General features: G+C 38.5%; 1 protein-coding gene across 4 annotated transcripts in view; it reads left to right on the top strand.

Annotated features, from left to right (window-relative positions):
- Positions 1-19,059, top strand: part of ZRANB3 (zinc finger RANBP2-type containing 3) — a 91,193-nt gene that overhangs the window by 62,260 nt on the left and 9,874 nt on the right. For all 4 annotated transcript variants that reach the window (XM_025197588.1, XM_006018385.3, XM_006018384.3 and 1 more), the window contains 6 exons: positions 1,491-1,582; positions 4,207-4,308; positions 8,834-8,976; positions 13,608-13,754; positions 14,687-15,089; positions 17,531-17,662. In XM_025197588.1, coding sequence (XP_025053373.1) covers positions 1,491-1,582; positions 4,207-4,308; positions 8,834-8,976; positions 13,608-13,754; positions 14,687-15,089; positions 17,531-17,662 — 1,019 coding nt within the window. The remainder of the gene's footprint in view (positions 1-1,490; positions 1,583-4,206; positions 4,309-8,833; positions 8,977-13,607; positions 13,755-14,686; positions 15,090-17,530; positions 17,663-19,059) is intronic.

The following is a 19,059-nucleotide window of genomic DNA, read 5'->3' as shown; positions in this document are numbered from 1 at the left end:
CTTGGAGTCAGTAATGACTCCAAGATCCCTTTCCACCTCTGTGCTTTCAAGAAGGGAACTCCCCAGCCTGTATGTGCGCTGTAGATTCCTTCTCCCAAGGTGCAGCACCCTGTATTTGTCTACATTGAACCCCATCCTGTTCTCGTCTGCCCACTTTTGTAGTCTTTCTAAATCTAGTTGCAGCCTCTCTCTCTCTCTTCAAGTGTGTCCACCTTGCCCCACATCTTAGTGTCATTGGCAAACTTAGACAGCGTGCTTTCCACCCCCTCGTCCAAGTCACTGATGAAGATGTTAAACAGTGCAGGCCCGAGGACCGAGCCCTGGGGTACCCCACTGCTCGCATCTCGCCAGGCTGAGTACAACCCGTCTACCACTACTCTCTGGGTGCGCCCCATCAGCCAATTTTTTACCCATCCAACTGTGTAGACATCAATGCCACAGTCGCTTAATTTATTGACGAGGATGGGGTGAGAGACAGTGTCAAAGGCCTTCTTAAAGTCTAGAAAGACTACGTGCACAGCGACACCATCATCCAGGGATTTAGTTACTTGGTCATAAAAGGCGACCAGGTTGGTCAGACAGTATAATAATAATCCAGTATCTGAGAAATTGAGAATAGTGCAACTCCATGCTTTGGTAAAAACTAACTTTTTTTGTAAACACATGTAGTGAGCTAGGTATTTCACAGAGCAGCTATTAAATATGGGTCTAATTAATAAACCTACCATTTTAATGGATGACTAGACTTATAAGTTAACGAAAGGGATGGATGGAAAAGAATCTGACTTCACAAAGAAAATATGGTTACCAAATTTAGACACATCTTTGTATTAATGTCTCAAATTTATTCAAGTGTGAAGACTTCTCAAATGGTATGAATTAGGCAAGAATGGGAGCATGCTGTTGTCAGCATACTTCAAACTTAAAATACTTCCATTGTATGATATAACAATAGCATTCAAAAGCTCCAATTGGAATCAGATCCCTCAGACTTAGCACTATACAAATGCATATGCAAAACCAAACCCTGTAGCAATGATCTTGCATCCAATGAATGAAGAATACAGTAGTAGGAGGATTTCATGTACTGTAAGTCATAATTATTATACAACAGCTTTAAAGCTGATGCTAGAGGGAAGTTTATTAGAATGATGTTGCTTAATTGAAAGTTGAAACTTTTTTGTTTCAGTCTGAATTTCACCAACTTTTTATAGTCTTCTGAGGAATTAATTTTTAGGAAAAAAAGCAAATAGGCATTGAATGAATAATGTACATTGTATAAGAACAACTCCTGATTACTTCAAATTTACAAATCTCTTAGTTGCTTTTCCGTAGGACTATGCTGCCTAGATAGGATGTTCACCCTAAGTCTTTAAAATTTAGTTACCCGTTTCTATGGTTTACATGATCATTTTTTCCACTTTTGGTTATGGTAATAAAAATTATGACTTATTGTTGGGGAAAAAATCAGTCTTGTTTTTCATTTACAGAACCCACAGACAACTCAGGTACTTTTTCAGCATATGATGGGCTCATGTTCTGTGCAAGCAGGAATACTGACAGAATTCATCTCTACACAAAGGTAAGCACTAGATTGCTCTCAGTAGCTCTCTCTAAATTTGCCATACCAGTTGGCTTTTTTAGCATACTAGCATTTTATTTGTAATGTAATCTTTCACGGTTATTTCTGTATTTCCATTTTAATTAGCATACTTTATAACAAGTGTCTGTTTTTCCTATCTCCTAATTATTTTCCTTCAAGAAATTAAGTAGTTCACTAGACTAACTTTTCTCTCCTAGGTGACAAATGAACAAAATTATTTTCATAATAGATGTATATTGAGTTAATTAATAGGATTAAATGTTAGAGGCGCAGGTGTTCATTCCTTTATTGCAAAAAAGAAATTTCATGATATTTAGTTGTTAGAATTGTAAATTCTTTCTTCTCTTCCTGTTTGTAAAGTTTTGTCATTCTGTTTATTACTACAAGTGAGTTGGAGGTGGAAAGCACTAACAACTTGTCTAATTAGGACCTAATTCAAAATTAAAATCACAGGGAGTCACAGTACTGTTTTTAATGGGCTCTTCTGAACAGTGATGTTGATCTGGTGGACTACAATGGCAAAACAGAAATACATATTTTCCCTAAACACCCTCAAGCTATTTTAAAATGCTGTTTGAAAACTGCTTTACCAAACTCATTTCTTCAGATCTGATATGACTAAGCCACCTGCCTTGACCAAAAACAACAGAAAATTATCAAATTAAGTTTTCTTCAGTTGTTTTGCAGAATATCTGAAATTATAGTTTGTGCTATTATTTTTTATTCTAAACTATTTACAAATCTTTCAGTTAAAGAACTGCACTAAGTATATTGGATTATAGATGAAGGTGGGTGTATGCTTTCTGAGGTTCAGCTATAAAGAGGATAACAAAAATGCTTAACTGGCAGAATGTTCAACGTGTCAATACAAATAATGACAGTTCCTCTTTTAAGCTAAATGTGCAAATGTAATGTTTCTTCCTAAATTAGGCATGATTAATGGTGCCATGTCTATAATACCCTACCATCCCCTGAATAAAATAAATATAGAAAATTCCCATTGGTACGCAAAGCAATCGGAGTACAAAAATAGCAATCAATGATCTTCATTGTTTTCTGAGGAAGGGCTTGCTTGCTTCTACCTCTAGACACTCTCCAATTGCTGCTTTGGGAGTTAGAAATTTTCAGTCTAATAGACTCCTTCAGGCTAACCATGGCATTCAGTTCCAGATGCAACTGAAATGTGCATCACCCGGGTTTTTCATGTCTCACCATGCTTGAATGATTTATATAGTTTCAGACAACCATACTGGTTTATTCATTGTGAATTTGATAAAATATTTTTTTATAAACTCGAGAAAACAGAAATTCTATGAGGTGACACATATGAGCCAGCGGTAGCATTTGAGCCAAAGATCTTTATGTCCTCAGTGCAAATCTATGAAACTTTAGTTCTAGAAATGTCCTCCTCTGAGTGAATAGCCATTGCAAGAAGAGAAGATGTGTACTTTGCACCTCTGTTAGCTACATGGGTTCTGGTACCATTTTGTTAGAAATCTCTGAAAACCTCTCAGTTGCCTTATGTATAAAATAGGCTAAATTATACTGGCTTCCCTAATCATTTGAAATAAACCAGAGGCACAGCTTATAATTTTGGTGCCCTGGGACAAGTGGGGAGAAGGTGAGTGCTTACCTCCTTGGACACGGGCTGCTGCTGCCTCAGTGCAAGCTCCCCTAACAGGCTGCTGTGGCAGTACAGTTCCTTGGGGGCTATTTTTATGTTGCACCCTTTGTATTGGTACCCAGAGCTCCTGCCCCTCTCCAGTTATGCTACTGCACAGAACTGAAACTACTCAGAGAGTGAGGTGAGCTTAGAACTGATGATTTGGTGGTTCCCAGTCTGCCCCTTCCACTTGGCGAGAAGTTGAATCGAAGAGTTCCTAGTATTACTGTGGCATCTGGGAACGCCAGTCATCAGCCAAACTCTCACAGTACTCAGCACTGCCATCTCTCCTGTGCACTGTGGTATTTGAGAGTTCACTTCTCCCCTGCCAGAGCAGTTTCTCTAAGTCCCGGATTAGGCTTTGAGCCACAGGGATCCTACACATTGAAAATCAGTTGAGAAAGAGCTCATTCAGATCCCAATGGAGAAACTCGACCTATATCACACCACTTCCTAGACACAGTTTTCAGGTGAAATCAAGTAATTTTCTCCATTCTAAAGGAGTACGTCTGTATCCATTCTTGTGCTTCTACAGTGCTTTTCCAATTAACAGTTGAAATACTGCTAAATTGTCATATTTAATTACATGCAAAGTACTGTATTTCAGATCTATTCACCACATATCTAATAAGATACATGGACAGATGCATTAAAAGAGAGGCATATACCACAAAGCGCAAACTTGTAATCCTCTTGACTTGCAAGTACTCTACTATGAATTGAGTTTCTCAAGTCTATACAGTATTAGTGTACAAGCACCATGAAAATGCTTTTAAAAATATTTTCCTGTATTGGTGCACTTGATCGTTGGGCTAACTGTTGAAAAATGTGTACTTTCTTTCAATTTAAGACGTTGCAATTGTAAATAAAAGTGAAGAACTTGAAGACCTTGGTTACCTCCAGATTTAATAGATTTAATCAAATTGTCTTGCATCCCTAGGAAGGAGAACCACTAAACTGTAATTTCATTCCATTGGATATAAAATTGGATAACTGGGAGGATTTACCAGAGAGTTTCCAGCAAAAACAAAATCGTTTTTTGGTAAGAGCTGTCTTGCAAATTTTACTATGAAAATGTTTAATTTGGATGGGGGGGGGTTTGGTGGTTATATTTTTTTTTTTTATAAATGGGGAACATTTTGTTACTCTGCTTCAGGTTTTAGTCACTGGTTACATTTTCATCAATGCCAGCAGATCTTATAAATGTTGATATGAATAATAAATGTGCAGTCTGTTACTTTGGCAAATTATAACACCTCCTGCCACCATTTCTGTAGATAGAATCATCAACATATCATTTAATTTCTCATTTACAGGATTAGTAACTGATGTTCTTAAGTTAAAATCAGATTTTAAAGGTTATGCTTTAAGCATGGTATACTGTGGCTGGAAGTATGCTTGATTGCTTCACAGTTGCAATTTTGGGCAAAGTTGGAGGTCTCTTGATTCACCCTGTGGTCATCCTTTTGTTTGACATAATTTTTATATCAATGGTAGAACAAGACACACTAAGACCTGTAACCTTTGTAAAGAAGAGATCTACAGCTATACGTTGGGAGAGCATTACAGTGGAAGAATCAAGCCCTCACAAATTAAGAAATGCCAGATTTAAAGTTGTGCAACAGGGCAAACTTAACATCCTTTTCTGAATGCTCATTGCTATATTTTTAATAATGCAAACTGAATAAACGAATTCTGTCTTCTGGAGCTTGTATCAATTCCTTGGTGGTTTCATCTGTAAGACTAAGGTCTTCATATCCACAGCCCAGATCTCTATGAATTCAGTTAATTAGTAGTGGAAGGTTGTTGTCTCTGTGGACCAGCTGCTCACGTGGGATCAGGTGCACAATTTGCCACTGGATCTTTGAGCCTCTTGCTAGACAGCAGAGGAATGGTGAGATTCAAGAATCCTAGTTTCAAGTTCATGTTTTAAAAGGAAACATGCCTTAATTCTGGGGCTCTTCTGCCCCTATGCCTGCAGTCTGCCCTAGCTCTCTTCTGGTTTTTCTTTCATCAGGGAGGGAAAGCACCCATTACTTCCTCTACCTTTTGTCTGCTTCCATAACACCCTGCTCTTCATGCTTTGTCTTCAGGTCAATCCCTTTCCCCTTTTTATGCCGACTAGGTGCTGGCTACAAGGACATTAACAGCTCAAGAGAAAGAGTCTCCTCCCCATTGTGTGTTCTCATGCTCAGTACCCTAACAGCCAACCCACAATTGCTGGGAAGGGCAATTCCAGGAACAGCAGCTGCAGGCCGACAGCCGGCTCAGTTCAGCTGGCACATACAGATGATTTGGGGAGAGAATCTAGTGAGTTTGGCTCTCAAATTCTAACCAACCTACTGAATGTGAGCAGGCTGAGATTATTTGGCTATATGTGGCAGATTTTCAGAAGGATAGCGAAGGACATCAAACCAGCACCCATCCAAAATGCATGCAAACACTATCCACAAAATAGTTTTAAGTCTTCAATTTGGATACAGTATTTTTCGTTAACTTTTATTATCAGAAGCCATTTTAGTAGAAATATTCAGCCCAGCTCAAACACCCACATGGAAAACTGCTGCCTGAAGAGCTTTATTTTGGAAGAGCTGTAAGCAATTTGAAAACAAATTAATAAAGAGTTAAGTCATCTTAATTCTAAACATCAGTGAAAGGGGCTGCCTGTGATGAAGACAAACACATATTCTGCTCTATTTATTACAAATTAAAAGTAATCTCCAAGCACCTGGCAGGTTACCATAGCAGCCTTCCTTGGTGACCTGATAAAATTTTCCCTTTTGTTATAAATAGAAATGAATTCTGCCACAGAGATTGGGCTAACATAAAATATGCTGTCCGAACATTCATTAAGAAAGCTTATTACAAAAGGCATTTTGTATCATTATAAACATAAGATTTAGAAAGTCCAAGAACAAGGAACTCTTGTTTGCTATAGCACTGGAAAGACACCTTGTGTTAAAAGCACATGTATTAGTTCTGAGACTGTATCTATTGCATAGAGTTGTAGCTTTAGCAGCAGGAGGCTTTTTTAACACAACAGTTTTTATATTTCATAATTCTGAATGAAAATTGAGAAAGACATGCTGTAAAATGCAGTTTTAAAAGAATTTTAAAAAATTCTATTTCTTTTCCTGTTGTAACATCTTATTTGACTTCTTCCATACTGCTCCATCTCCATGGGGAAGAGTCTCTAATCTGTACACTTTTTTTTTTATTTTTTACGTTTATTCCCAAAGAGCAATTATCTGAAAATAAAATCATAATTATAAGCTTCTAGTTTTCTGGTTCTGCAGGTTTTTAGGGAAGGCTCAAATCACATCTGGAATAATCTAGTCCCCTAAGTAGATGCTTTTTCCGCATTGTAAAACCATTTGATGGTTTGGCAGAGATAACATCTCAGACAAGGCTTGATATTTCAAATAAAAAGGTGTTGCAGGTCATGTAAAGGAGTATATTGTTAGAGCTGAATGGAGAAATGTAACTATGCTGGCTAAAACAGTCTCTTTCACTTAGACTAAATTATTAGAAAGCTTTTTTGCAGTGAAATGAAAAGAAAAGCAGAATAATTTGCCCCTGCCCATCCCCCCAAATGTACATGCATGCAAGTGAGCTGTTTTTCCATTAACTACATCCCTGACTACAAATTTAATTTTTTCTTATTTTCTGTAGTTTGTTTTTTGTTAGCTGTATTACTCATTCAGTCTATAGCTTCAAAGGGTTTCTTTTAATGACTCATTCTAGGAATACTGAAATCCCCTTTAGCTCTTCCAATTCAAAAATATAAAAGCAGCAACCAAAGAGAGAGGTTCAATTTTTACATTATGGTTTCTTTTTCTATTATGAAAAGCTGAATATAGCAGTAGGTGATTAGCCATATAGAAAAACCTATGTATTGCATGAATCTGTGCTGGTTGAATTTATTACTGAATTCACTGCTGCTTGGAGATTTGTGTTCAAATTTAAATTGTAAATTTGTCTCTAGTCCAAAGAGGACCTCCCAGACAAGGGCCAAGTGTAGCTGATGATGAGTCTTCTGACAGCCTGAAACATTTGGTGTAGGAGGTGTGAACTGCCTACATCAGTGGGAGGTTCATGCTTCAACCTTGTTATGGAAATCTGAATATTACTATTAACTCTTTTGTTGCTCTTTAGTTTAGAAAGTCTCAGCTATTATATTTGCTTGTGGCGCTCCTTGCTGTCAAGCACTGCTGTGGTAGGAAATTCAAATTTGCCTTGACTTGTGCCTTTGAAGTGTCAGAAGCACAAATCCATATTTCTAGGTGCTAAAATCCTGATTAGTCCTGTTCTGTGCAGTGTCAAAACTTCTGGTTTCCCTGACAACCTCTATTTAGTTCTGCATCTTTACTACTTAATTTTGCAGTTCATGATACATTAGGGGCCAGTGTAAAATAAAATTGCCTTAACATTTTTTTGTGCAACTCAGCTTTATATTGCCCTGCTTACTGAATTCAGTAACAAATTACATATGCTAATTTGTCATAGATTTTCTCTTGCATTGAAGTGCCACAGAAAGAGTGGATAACTTGTAGTGAAATAAGTGAAGCTGTGATTATAAAACATTTTGAAAATGAATATGCGAATACACTTGAATTCTGACTTCATTACTAACTGAGCCAATTTTAATACTTTTGTATGGATCACAAATGAGTTTTCTAACTATGCAATAGTACCGAAATATTTTTTAAGGAGGCATAAATCTTCAGGCATTACACACAAACAGTTCGATTGATTTTTGTTACAGCTTTCACTATTGCCTCTGGAATTAGATTAGGCTGTAAGAATTTTAGCAGTAATAGAAGAATATTAAGAAAAGTAATGAAAGCTAGGTGAAATAACTTTTTCAAATTGTGTAGAGGGATGCCATTTAGTCTAGTACTGAAACTAGTGCTGGATTTTTAAAACATGAGGCAAAGGTTGTCTGTGAACCTAATTATAGACTTTGTTCACAGCACTTTTACGGAGCCAAAACTTCCACTGTGAGACAAAGAGACAGTATTGGGAGTTTTGCCTAAGTAGCACATAGCCTTCTGCCTACATTTTTCCTATTAGCCAAGGTCTTTCTCTCAAAAGAGAGGGTTTGCCAATATCGCACCACCAGCAAATCCTCCTAGTAGAGACAGCTAAGACTAGCAAGAGTTCTTTGCTCAGAATAGCTTATGCCAGTGCTTCCCAAATGAACTGGCTTCTTTGCCAGTATAATTGTGTTTGTACTAGGGCTTTTGTCAGCATAGCTATGTTTAGTGGGTGAGATTTCTTTTTTCACACTCTTAATCCATCTAGCTATGCCAGCAAAACTTTTAAAGGTGAACCGTGCCTGAGTCTCAAGACTTTGCAGGCCTTTTGCAGCTGGTATCAAATGGTACAACTTAGAAAGGACCAGCTTATAGCATGCAAACTTTTTCAGTATGACATTTTTCAGTATACTCATTTAAGATATTATTCAGTATAAATAGATATTTATTTAATGCCTGTCCTCTTGACCTTGCCTCTCTGTGTGTGTGTCTCTCTCTCTCTCTCTCTCTCTCTCTCTCTCTCTCTGACAGATTTTGAGGTTTGTGAGAGAATGGAGTAATCTAACAGCCATGAAGCAGAAAATTATCAGAAAAAGTGGTCAGATCTTTCGGAGCCCCATTCTTGTTGCAGAAGAGCTGTCTAAACAGCAGGCCAGGCTTAGCAGCACAAAAAGGTATGTGTTTTTACTCTCCATTCTTTCTTTTGTGTTCATTGCTGCAAGGGGCCCCATTTATTTTCTGTACCTTTCAGTAGAATCATGTTGAGATAAACTGAACGTCATGTGACAGCTTGTCCTATAGGGACAAAATTACACATTCTGTGCATGTTTGAGCAAGTCTGTTGGTGCAGAACACGCTGCCTGTCTCTCTCTCTGTGAATCTAGTCCAGCAAATATTCTGGCTCTGCAGGCTTCTGCAGCTTTAAACATCCAGAACCTGCCAGAGATTCAGGAGAAAAATCTTTCCTTCATGGTTTCCAAATGCCACCTATTGGCTTTCACATCTCATTTATGTTGGCATTATTTGTTATTCATTTAAGCACTACCAGTGTGCTTGAAGCTTTGAAAGGTGCAGTTGCAATCCTGAAGATAGTATGGTCCTTTAGAAAATGCAGAATACACTGGGAGACGCAGAACAAGGTTTTATTATAATGTTTTTGGCATTGTGAGGATATAAACTTAGATACCTTTTTTGCTCTTAATTTTTAACTTCTTGGCTTAGCTAGCACTTCATGCATGCATTGTGAGAGAAATTCTTTTTTTTAACTTTTTTTTTTTTGGTTCTGACTCACTCTTGTTGCAGTAGGGGTAGCATTGTTTCCCAAAGGAGCACCTTTTGTATTTTTTCCATCTTCAAAGTCAGCTGCAAACTTTTAGAAAAAGGAAAAAATGTTATTTGGCATTAGGTTAAACCAGGAACTTATATTTTAACACTGTGTTCTTGATCATTTTAAATGCCTCCCATTCCAGAAGAAGGTAGTCTTACTCCTTCTGTACCCAGAAATGCTTGTTGGTACACAGTAAGATACAGCACTCAGGAGGGAGCCTCTCTGGAAGTAATTTTTAAACAGCAGGGCTGTCACCATCTTCTTCTTTTCCATCTTTCTATCCTCATAGAAAAATAGGGCTCAACAAGACCTCAGAAGTCTCAACAAGACCTCAGAAGTCATCTAGTCCAGCCCCGTAGTCAGGGCAGGATCTACACTATCCACACCATCCCAGACAAATGTTTGTCTAACCTTATTTTGCCAACTTAGGGATGGAGATTTCATAGTCTTTCTGTGTAATCTGTTTCAGTGCTTAACCACCCTCGTAGTGAGAAACCCAACCTGTTTGTAATATAAGCCCATTACTACTTGTCATGTTCCCTGTGGACATAGACATTTGATTATTTTATTTTTTTTAATAACACTTTTTTAGTTAAGATGATTGTTATCAAATCCCCCAGTCTTTTCTTCTCCAGTCTAAATAATCCCAGTTTTTTGCAGCTTTTCCTCTTATGGTATGCTTTCTAGACCTCTGTTCATTTTTGTTGCTCTCCTTTGGCCTCTTTCCAGTTGGTCCACATCTGTCTTGAAGTGTGGTTCCCAGATAAGGTCTTGCTGGTGCTGAATAGAGTGGAAATAATCACTTATCTTGACTTGCATGCACCACTTTTGATAATACATCCCAGTATACCATTATACTTTTTGCAATATTATATTGTTGACTTATTTAACTTTCAGTCTATAGTACTGTAGCCTAGCCTGTTAGTCCCCCATTTTGAGTTTTTGCATTTGATTGTTCTGTCCAAAGTGTAGTATTTTGCACTTACCTTCACTGAATATCATCCTATTTATTTCAGGCTATTTTGCCAATTTATCAAGGTCATTTGAATCCTAATCCTATTCTCAAAAGTTTCTGTTCATCCACTGTGTTGGGTACCATCTGAAAATACACAAGTGTGCACAGTATTTCAACTTCCAAGTCATTAATGAAGATATTGAAGAGTACCAGACCCAGGAAAGACCACTGGGAAACTCCACTGGATATGTCCTCCCAGTTGGCCATTGAATCATTGTTGACTATCTGGCTCACTTTACAGTAGTTTCATGTAGACCATATTTCCCTGCTTCTCTGTAGTTGAAACCCCCACGTATCCCTAATACATCAACATAATCATAAGCAGGAATAAATTACTACTCATGATAATACGTTCATTGGCCCAATATTTATTTCGTAACCCAGAATCTCTTTCTTACCTTTCTCAGCATCAGCTCTTAGCCAATTGCCTTATCTTCTTCAAATGCCAACTTTTTCAGTACTTGCTATTACATCCTTTCCTGTGTTGCTGAAAAGTAGTAGGTACCTAATCAGTGGTAAAATCTAAATTTACCTTTCCTCCTACTCTCTTTTCTGCCTCCCTCTCTCGCTCTCATAATGTCACTATCCTGTCTGACGTTCATGCTCACAACCTTTACTCCTGTAATAAGACTTTTCTTAAAATTTCTCTCTCACAGGTTTTCTCATAAAGTAGTCTGCAATTATCTAAAAGCTGTTGTTTCCTCTTAACTCCTACTGCTAAACCCTCCAAAATGACTGCATTTTGGTGGTAGGCAGGAATTCCTCTAACCATATGTAATTCTAGGCTTGCAAAAAAAGTATAGATCAGCAAGTAGCAGCAATAAATAGGGCAATTATAAACCTGGCTTAGGTTTGTTACTCTAGTTACTATATCAAACAGATCTGATAGGAGCTGTGTGTTCATAGATTCATAGATGGTATAGTCCAAAGGGACGTCAATGGATCATCAAGTCTGATCCCCTGCCCATGGCAGGAAAAGATGCTCGGGTCATGTGACCCCAGCCAAGTGCTTGTCCAGTCTCTTCTTGAAGACCGCCAAGGTAGGGGAGAGCACCACCTCCTTTGGAAGCCCATTCCACATTCTGGCAACCCTAATCGTAAAGAAGTTCTTTCTGATGTCCAGCCTAAATCTACTCGATCAGCTTGTGGCCGTTGTTCCTGGTTATTCCAAGGGGTGCCCTAGTAAACAGGGCATCTCCATTCCCTTCTGCCCCCCCACCTGGTGAGTTTGTACACTGCCACAAGATCCCCCCTCAGCCTTCTCTTGCGTAGGCTGAAAAGGTCCAGGTCCCTCAGTCTTTCCTCAGAGGGCCTTCCCTGCAGGCCTCTAACCATACGAGTGGCCCTCCTCTGGACCCTCTCAAGGTTGTCCACATCCCTCTTTTAGTGCAGCACCCAGAATTGGACGCAGTACTCCAGCTGCGGCCTGACCAGTGCCGCATAGAGGGGAAGCATCACCTCTCTGGACCTGTTCGTGATGCACCTACTAATGCATGACAAAGTGCACTTAGCTCTGCTAATTACTTCATCACGTTGATGACTCATATTCAGCTTGGAGTCGACAATGACTCCAAGATCTCTTTCCGCTGCTGTGCTGCTGAGAAGGTCATCTGCCAGCCTATAGGTGTGCTGGTGATTCCCTCTCCCTAGGTGCAGCACCATGCACTAGTCCTTGTTGAACTGCATCCTATTATTCCCTGCCCACTTCTCTAACCTGTCCAGGTCTGCCTGGATTCGGTTTCTTCCCAGCAGTGTGTTTGCTTCACCCCATAGTTTTGTGTCATTTGTGAATTTGGACAGTGCTTTCCACAGCCTCTCCAGGTCACTGTTGAAGATATTGAGCAGCACTGGCCCAAGGACCAAGCCTTGGGGGACCCCACTGCTCACATCTTTCCAGGTCGATACCAACCTGTCCACCACCACTCTCTGGGTATGACCCTTCAGCCAATTTGCCACCCACGTGATTGTGTAATCGTCTATGCACAGCTGTTCAATTTGTTTATGAGAATAGGACAGGATACTGTGTCGAAGGCCTTCTTAAAGTCCAAGTAGATGACGTCTACCTCAACTCCTGCATCTAAGTATTTAGTCACCTGGTCATAGAAAGAAACAAGGTTAGTCAGGCAGGATCTACCTGCTATGAACCTGTGCTGGCTGCCCTTCAGCATTATATTACCTGCTGGACGCCTACAAATGTGTCCCTTAACAATTTTTTCAAGGGTTTTCCCAAGGAGAGAGGTGAGACTAACCAGTCTGTAGTTACCTGAATCCTCCCTCCTCCCCTTCTTGAAAACAGGAACTACACTGGCCCTTTTCCAGTCCTCTGGGACCTCACCTGAGCACCACAAGTGCTCAAACAGCCGTGCCACTGGCTCGAAAATAACAAGATGACACTTATTAGTATGTGAGTGACTATATCTATTGATATGGCTACTGTAACTTAGTTTGCTTTGTAATTACATCTAATAAATGACCAAAAATATTGGGTTGAGGACTGCTGAGTTTTTAAAAATGCTTTATTTAGAAGAATTAGTTTTCTGTGATACCACAATAAAAAGGAAATCAAATATATGCAAAGTTAAATTTAGCAAGGACTCTTCCATATTCTCTTCCTCGGGTACATAAAAATAGAAAATTCATGATATTTGCCATGAGTTGTTTTCTTTCAGTTGTTTTCTAATCACTTTTGAACTAGTCATCATTCAATACTTGCTCATTTATTGGTTACAAAATGGAGCAAAGGCTCATTTTTTGCGGGGGGGAAGACAACCCCATCTCATGAAAAATCTGAGAAAATAAATTCATTGCTCTCAATTGTATGTCTGGAAAACAGGGAATATTTGGAAGAGGATTTTCAACACGAATATTGCTGCAGGCAGTAGTAGGCATGTTCTGTAAGTGTTTCATTGTCTGCTACGTATGACCAGAAACGGGAATGCTGAAACTATTTGTAATCATTCTAGGTACGTGACAAAAGAAGATGTTGCAGTTGCTTCACTAAGCAAAGCGAACAGTAGTGGGGGGAGTGTACGTATGGTTTCAAAGGAAGCTACATTTAACCTGAAAACTGAAGCTACTTCTGTGGGAGAAAAAGATGGCCCTTCAACAAAGTAAGTTCATCAGTGTTCATCAGTGTTAACAGCAGACAAAATAGCCATAATGTAGTGATTAAACTATTGATCCTCAAAATTTATTTTTATATTGGGTAATAAAATTATAGGGTATGATGACTTACGTTACTGCAATATATTGTTTAGATGAGGGAGTTTCTTGTGCTAATTTAACTAAATTGCATTTCCTGTAATAATAACTAGACTGCTTGTCAGTGCACAACTGAGTCCATTAAAATGAAAGAAGAGAAATGGAGAGCTTTCACTCAAACAAGCTTGTGAGTATATGGCTTGGAGACATAGTGTCTCTCTTACTCCGTTGTAAATTAAATATAATATGGTAGAGAGCAGTGTCTACAACCACCTGGAAACAAGCCCAAGCTTGCTTTTTAAACATTATTGGTCAACTAGTTTTCAGCTGCTGAAGACTACAGACAAGATAGGAACCTCATCTAAGTCAGACTATTACCAGATAGCCATGAAAAATGTCAGGAAGTTCTCAGAATGTTTTTTTCTGAAAAGAATCAATTTACTTTGGCAATTTACTTTCAGTTATGGGTAATAATTGTCATACTGTACTCCAATACCCCGCTTCTATGCAAGAACACCCCCCTTTAATATGTGTGCAAACTAGCATTTCCACAGGAATAATAGAAAATTGCAGGTAATAATCACATTTACATATGCAAATGCACTCATTGTATGTGTAAAAATCCCTTTAAAATCTGGTCATAAAATTTTATTAAAAATATAGTCCAAGGGGGTTAATTACATTGTACAGTGAATAACCAGAATAAGGTATAAAATTAAGTAAGGTATAAGATATAAAATATAAGAAACCTAATAGTACATACTATGGTATTAGTAGTAAATACTATTAGTATTGATCAAGACCAGTTTTATTAAATAACTGCTACTTGTCTTCCTAACAGGTTGCTTTTGGAAGATGGAAAAGACTCTCCAGTTCTTAATTTAGTCTCTGCTCAGGCTGAAGTTGAGGAAGATCCTTCCATAAAGAAAGGCTATTTGCAGGCTGTAGATAATAAAGGGAATCCTCTTTGTCTAAATTGTCAACATCCAACAGTCCAGCTTGACCAACACTGCAAATCCAGTGATTGGGACACAAGATTTTGCTCGCATGCATGCCAAGAAGACTTCTTGATTCGCTCAAGTAACAGCTACCTGAGGACTAAAGTCTTTGAAATCGAGCGAGGTATTTGCCAGCTTTGCAAACAGAATGCTCAAGAACTCTACCTTAACATCAGAGATGCTCCTAAAAGTCAGCGTAAGAAACTTCTGGATAGTACTTGGATGTCACAGCTTCCATTACGACAGGTAATATCAATAGTATTTTAATCTATTATACATAATCACTTCAGTTCAATTGTGGAAACTTATGCTCTTCAAATTATTTTAAAAGGGAAGCAGTCAAACACAAATATAGTAAAAACCCACAAAAACACTCTGATGGGCAGCAGTTTGTTACTAAAATAACTGCAAGGCAGTCTGATCTGATAATGTACTGCTTCCTATTTCTACAAATTCAAATATATCTTTAACTTAAGTACTGCAGTTGTACTGTGCCAGGCAGTGGCCTGGCTTCAATACACTGGCACTTCTGAACTGGAAGTGGTATACCTGCATTTGTATGGCACTATGAAGTGTTTTATATAGATATTTCCTGTTTTTCAAAATGAAGCTTATGAAAATATATGGAATGAGAGCTTGGGCCCAAAGACCTGAAGCACCGAAGAGAGGAATTAGTTGCGTAGATGAGTGCTCACTTAGTTAATCGTATCTCATCTGTTTAAGATGGCATGTACCTTGGGAGTGAGCTTTATCCTATGCCTGAGTTTCCTTGTGCTACAGCTCAAAGATTTTATTTGAAACACTAAAGAAAGGCCTTGTAGCTGGGAAAAGCTGTGAGTGTCAAGAGACAAAGCTTAGTATCACATGTCGTTACAAGAGATGCAGGATTTAGATATAGCTGTTATACTGTTGATTTTTTTCCTTTTTGAAAAATCATTTTATAGCCCAAATTGCTGATGAGAGTAGAACTTGGAGCACTAACAAACATTTATTAAATGTTACCAAAACTGTGCATCTCTTCATTCTTATTTGAGGGCCTCTTGTGCCTTCCCATTTGTGGCTTTACCTTAAAAATCGTATCCAGTTGTGGGTGCAGCTCTTGTCTTGTCAACAAACTGCCCCCAAGAGACACTGCATTTTGAATCTGTTCCACAGCATGATGCTGAAATTACCATATCGTGCATGTGAGAATGCACAGGTATTTAAGGTTGTTGGTTGGAGAAGGGTGTTTGTGCCTGAAAGCTTGCAAAAAACAATTTTTCCAGCTATTTGATTGGTCTAATAAAAGATATCACATCTACCCGAAAAACCTTGTCTGCTAATGCACGCACAGGTATGATTCTCAAAGAAGTTACTGGTAAGTGACCTCTATTAGCAGAATCGTCAGCAATAGCTGTTATACAGGAAGGGAAGAAGTGCTGTACTGTACTGTCAGTCAAAGTAGCTGGAAGGATTACTGATTGATTTTTTACATAGCCTAACCTGTTCCTCTTAAAATGCATTCAGTATCCAGTTTAGCAGTTTTGGTGTCCTTCTCTTCGAAGTGCTTTAGTCATGCTGAAGAGTTTCATACACTGCAATCAGAAGCTCTTATTAGTTGCAACTTCACCATAACTCTGAAGTAAAAATACAGTGAAGGTTAAAGCATCTCAGCCCTGGCTCACTTCAAGTCCACTCAAAATTCTTTCCCTGAAATCCTTGACTCTGAAGTTTGTCTTTTTGCTAATGTCCAGTGGACACTCATGCTGCCACTGGCTCCCCTGTCATCTTGCCTACTTGAAGTGCAAGTTTCTCATCTTCCCACTGAAGCATCGTCCCAACCGAGCTCTAGTGATCTGTTCCGTGAACTTTTTACAGCTGACATTTGTTTCATTCCACCCATGTTCCAGTCTAAAATGGGACTCGGGTAGAGACGTTTCAGTTGCAGAAATGACAAGCTTCCAGAACTCTCCGAAGAAGCAAGAGTAAAAAGTTCATTCAGACTACAAAGATATTTCTCCTTTTCCCCATACAGCTTTTGTACACCCAACACTGATAGTATTCACCTCTATAATACCTTTAAATTACAATAGTTCTTAACCTTTTGAAATTAGGAATACAGCTTATCATATTGCTCATTCTTACAATTTTTGTCAACAAACTAAAAATTTAAATATAGTAGAAATAGTGAACACACTTCTAAATGGCAAGCATGTGGTAATAATCTGATTCTTTGTTTTGTGAGCAGCAGAATTAAAAGCGCAACAGGGTTTTTTCTCTTACTTTCGTTTTTAATATTTTAATATTTAAGTGTAAAATAACAAATTTCAGGGCGAGTTGCCCATGACAGTCACACAAATCCTTTGTTCTGCATCGTTTCTCAGTTAGAAGTCTGTGGAGGTGCACAGATGCATTGGGATGTGTTTGCAGGGAGTCATGGAATTAAATAGTTGATATAAAATATATCAAAATACTGTGGGCTGAGGGAAACTGTACCATCCAAAGTACAATTTCTGGTTACCTGCTAGCAATAAACAAAATAGCGAAGAGTCAATTTTTTCCTTCTCCCAGTGAAATCTATTTAAAAAATATTTTATTTTACTGTTTCCTCTGTTCTTACTATATAACCATGATTGCAGAATGTTGCATTTTGTTCAGCTCAGAGTGGTCCATTTACAAATCCTGACATTGTCTTTTGTTTATTGTAGCTAAATGAAATTATAACCAACCCAACAGAAGGCCAGTTCTGGCAGGTGGATCATATCAAACCAGTTTACAGTGGAGGAGGACAGTGTTCTCTGGAAAACCTTCAGACTCTATGCACAGTGTGTCACAAGGAGGTGAGTATAAATTGGAACATATCATCCCACACTGTTCATAGAAAATTTACAAGAAAGGTTTTATGCTGTGCATCTTCTCCTCTTGCATATGAATGGGTTACTTGCCAGAATGTGGAATTGGAGGTTTTAGGGCCAACTTCCATCCTCCTAGAAATCTGAAGGCACTGAACCATGTCCAGGAGGCTCTAGGGGCAACTTCTTAGTAGCCTCAGAGTGAATTTTGCCTTGCTCCTGCAAACCACTGACTCTTACTTTGCCATTACATAAAGCTTTGAACTATTTTCTTGCAAGGGTCTCGCTCTGCATACAGAGAAACAACTCCCATGGCTACTCTGGAGAAGGAGTATGAAGAAACCTAGCGCTATAGGAGCTATTGCTCTGAAGCAAATCCTTGCGAATTCCAGAGGTTCTGGTTCCTAAAAGGACAAATGCAAGTGTCCTGTTCATAATGTTGAGCCCCAGCTCAAGTCTGGGATCGTGCCCGGTATGCAAAGGCCAATAAAGATACCAGGGGTGAAAGTACAAAGAAAGTTTATTGCTAGCAATAAAAGGTGCGAGCGGAATAATTTCACGTAACAAGCACACTAGATTACTATTTCTGAGCATCTTTTATACAGGAGTTTTTGAACCTCCATAAGCATCCTTGTTTGCTGATTGGTTATAAAGGAGTGACGCAAGGAGTTCTTTACTGAACATGTCTCTATACCTGTGTTTTAGCCATGTATCTCATTTACATACATGTATGTTTCATTAGCATACTTTTTCCCCACCTAGGGGTGTGATTTTTAGTATTTTAATGAGCCCTATAACCCAGTACTCTGTTTCTTATTTTGTTTTCAAGCCTCCTTTATCTAAGACTGTCTCCTCCTTATCATTGCAGATGGGCATTCATCACATAACATTCTCTTCTGCTTGGTCTTTGCATAGTGGTTTCTAGGTCACTCCTTACATTCCCCCCTCTGGAGCATTTTTAATTATTATTATCCAATCAATTTGGCTTAACAAAAATCTAGTATCATCAGCTTTCTTTGTTTGTAAAATCATTTGATTTACCTTGGTTCAATTTTAAGGCAATTACCAGTACAATTAACCATTAGGAAACATTCAGAAGCATTAGCTGTTGCCTGAACCCGTAAGGAGAACATGTTTCTGCTTTTCTCTTTTACAATAGTCCCCCACTTACATATATATCCTGATATGTACTTTCCTTATCTATATCTTTCAGCATAGTATAATTTTGTAAAGTTTTCAAAGGGGTTGGTACTGCAATTAAGCATGAGGTAAAAACCAGGTGAGCATTGATCCCTCCCGCTAAGCAGAAGTCCGTTCTATTTAAAATTTCCCGGGCCAGATAAATCCAGACATTTTCCTGAGGGTCAAATTTTTGTTGTAAAAGG

This window comes from Alligator sinensis, unplaced genomic scaffold (genome assembly GCF_000455745.1).
Source record: "Alligator sinensis unplaced genomic scaffold, ASM45574v1 scaffold277_1, whole genome shotgun sequence".
Classification (NCBI taxonomy): domain Eukaryota; kingdom Metazoa; phylum Chordata; order Crocodylia; family Alligatoridae; genus Alligator; species Alligator sinensis.
Note: the sequence above shows the minus strand (reverse complement) of the source record. Positions and strands in the feature narration are given on the sequence as shown.